Source organism: Chaetura pelagica, unplaced genomic scaffold (assembly GCF_000747805.2).
Source record: "Chaetura pelagica isolate M959 unplaced genomic scaffold, ChaPel_1.0 scaffold2065, whole genome shotgun sequence".
In the NCBI taxonomy this organism is placed as follows: domain Eukaryota; kingdom Metazoa; phylum Chordata; class Aves; order Apodiformes; family Apodidae; genus Chaetura; species Chaetura pelagica.
In genome coordinates, this window is record NW_009953353.1 from 22,671 (window position 1) to 23,404 (window position 734).

Sequence of the window (734 nt, forward strand, 5' to 3'; positions counted from 1 at the left end):
GCTGGCAGCCCTCGCAGAGGAGGAACTGGAAGTCCTCTTCTGGGAGCTTGGGGAGGTAGGGAGAGAGGAAGAGGAACGAATGAGTGCTGGGGGGTGTTTTTGGGAGCTTCTGAAGTCACATCTTGGGGGGGGGGGGAAGAAGGTGATCTGCAAACCCTGCTTGGAACAACCAGTGATGCCCAGGCCCTGTCAGCAGCCTGGAGATGACCTGGGGAAGGTTGGAGGGACCCTGAGCCCCTCCTCTCACAGAACCACAGGCTGCTTTGGGTTGGAAGGGACCTTCAAGCCCATCTAGATCCAACCCCCCTGCACGGGCAGGGACACCTCCCAGCAGCCCAGGTTGCTCAGAGCTTCATCCTACCTGGCTCTTCCTCTGGCCAGGAGGAACTGGGCTGGTTTCCCCGGGTGGGGGGGCTGCAGAGGAGCAGCACGGGGGAAGCACACAGTGTCTCAAGACCCCTGGGTACCCCCCAGCATCCCACCCACCTCCCTCTCTCCGCCCATCCCCTTGGCCTCCTCCCCAGGGACCACCCCCCTTCCCCACCAAACCCCGGAGCAGGGAGTGGTGGGGACACACACAAACATCCCAAACCTCTTATCCCCATCACCCCCCCAACCCCTGGAGACTTCCTGGTGGCCTGGACAACCCCTCCACGACCCGCATCCTCCCCACCCCCTAATTCCACCCCAGAGCTCACCCGGGCAGCGGAGCTGGGGGGGGTGGCCATGGCAGG

The 734-nt window shown here is 63.6% G+C and overlaps 1 protein-coding gene across 1 annotated transcript in view; it reads right to left on the reverse strand.

Moving 5' to 3' along the window:
* The window catches only part of PML (promyelocytic leukemia), a gene marked incomplete at its 5' end in the record, with an annotated part of 12,808 nt that extends 12,762 nt beyond the window's left edge, over nt 1–46 (reverse strand). The window contains 1 exon segment of the mRNA XM_009998181.1: nt 1–46. This exon segment is cut by the window's left edge and continues 20 nt beyond it. Within this exon segment, the coding sequence (XP_009996483.1) occupies nt 1–46 (46 nt within the window).
* Between the last annotated feature and the right edge of the window lie 688 nt (nt 47–734).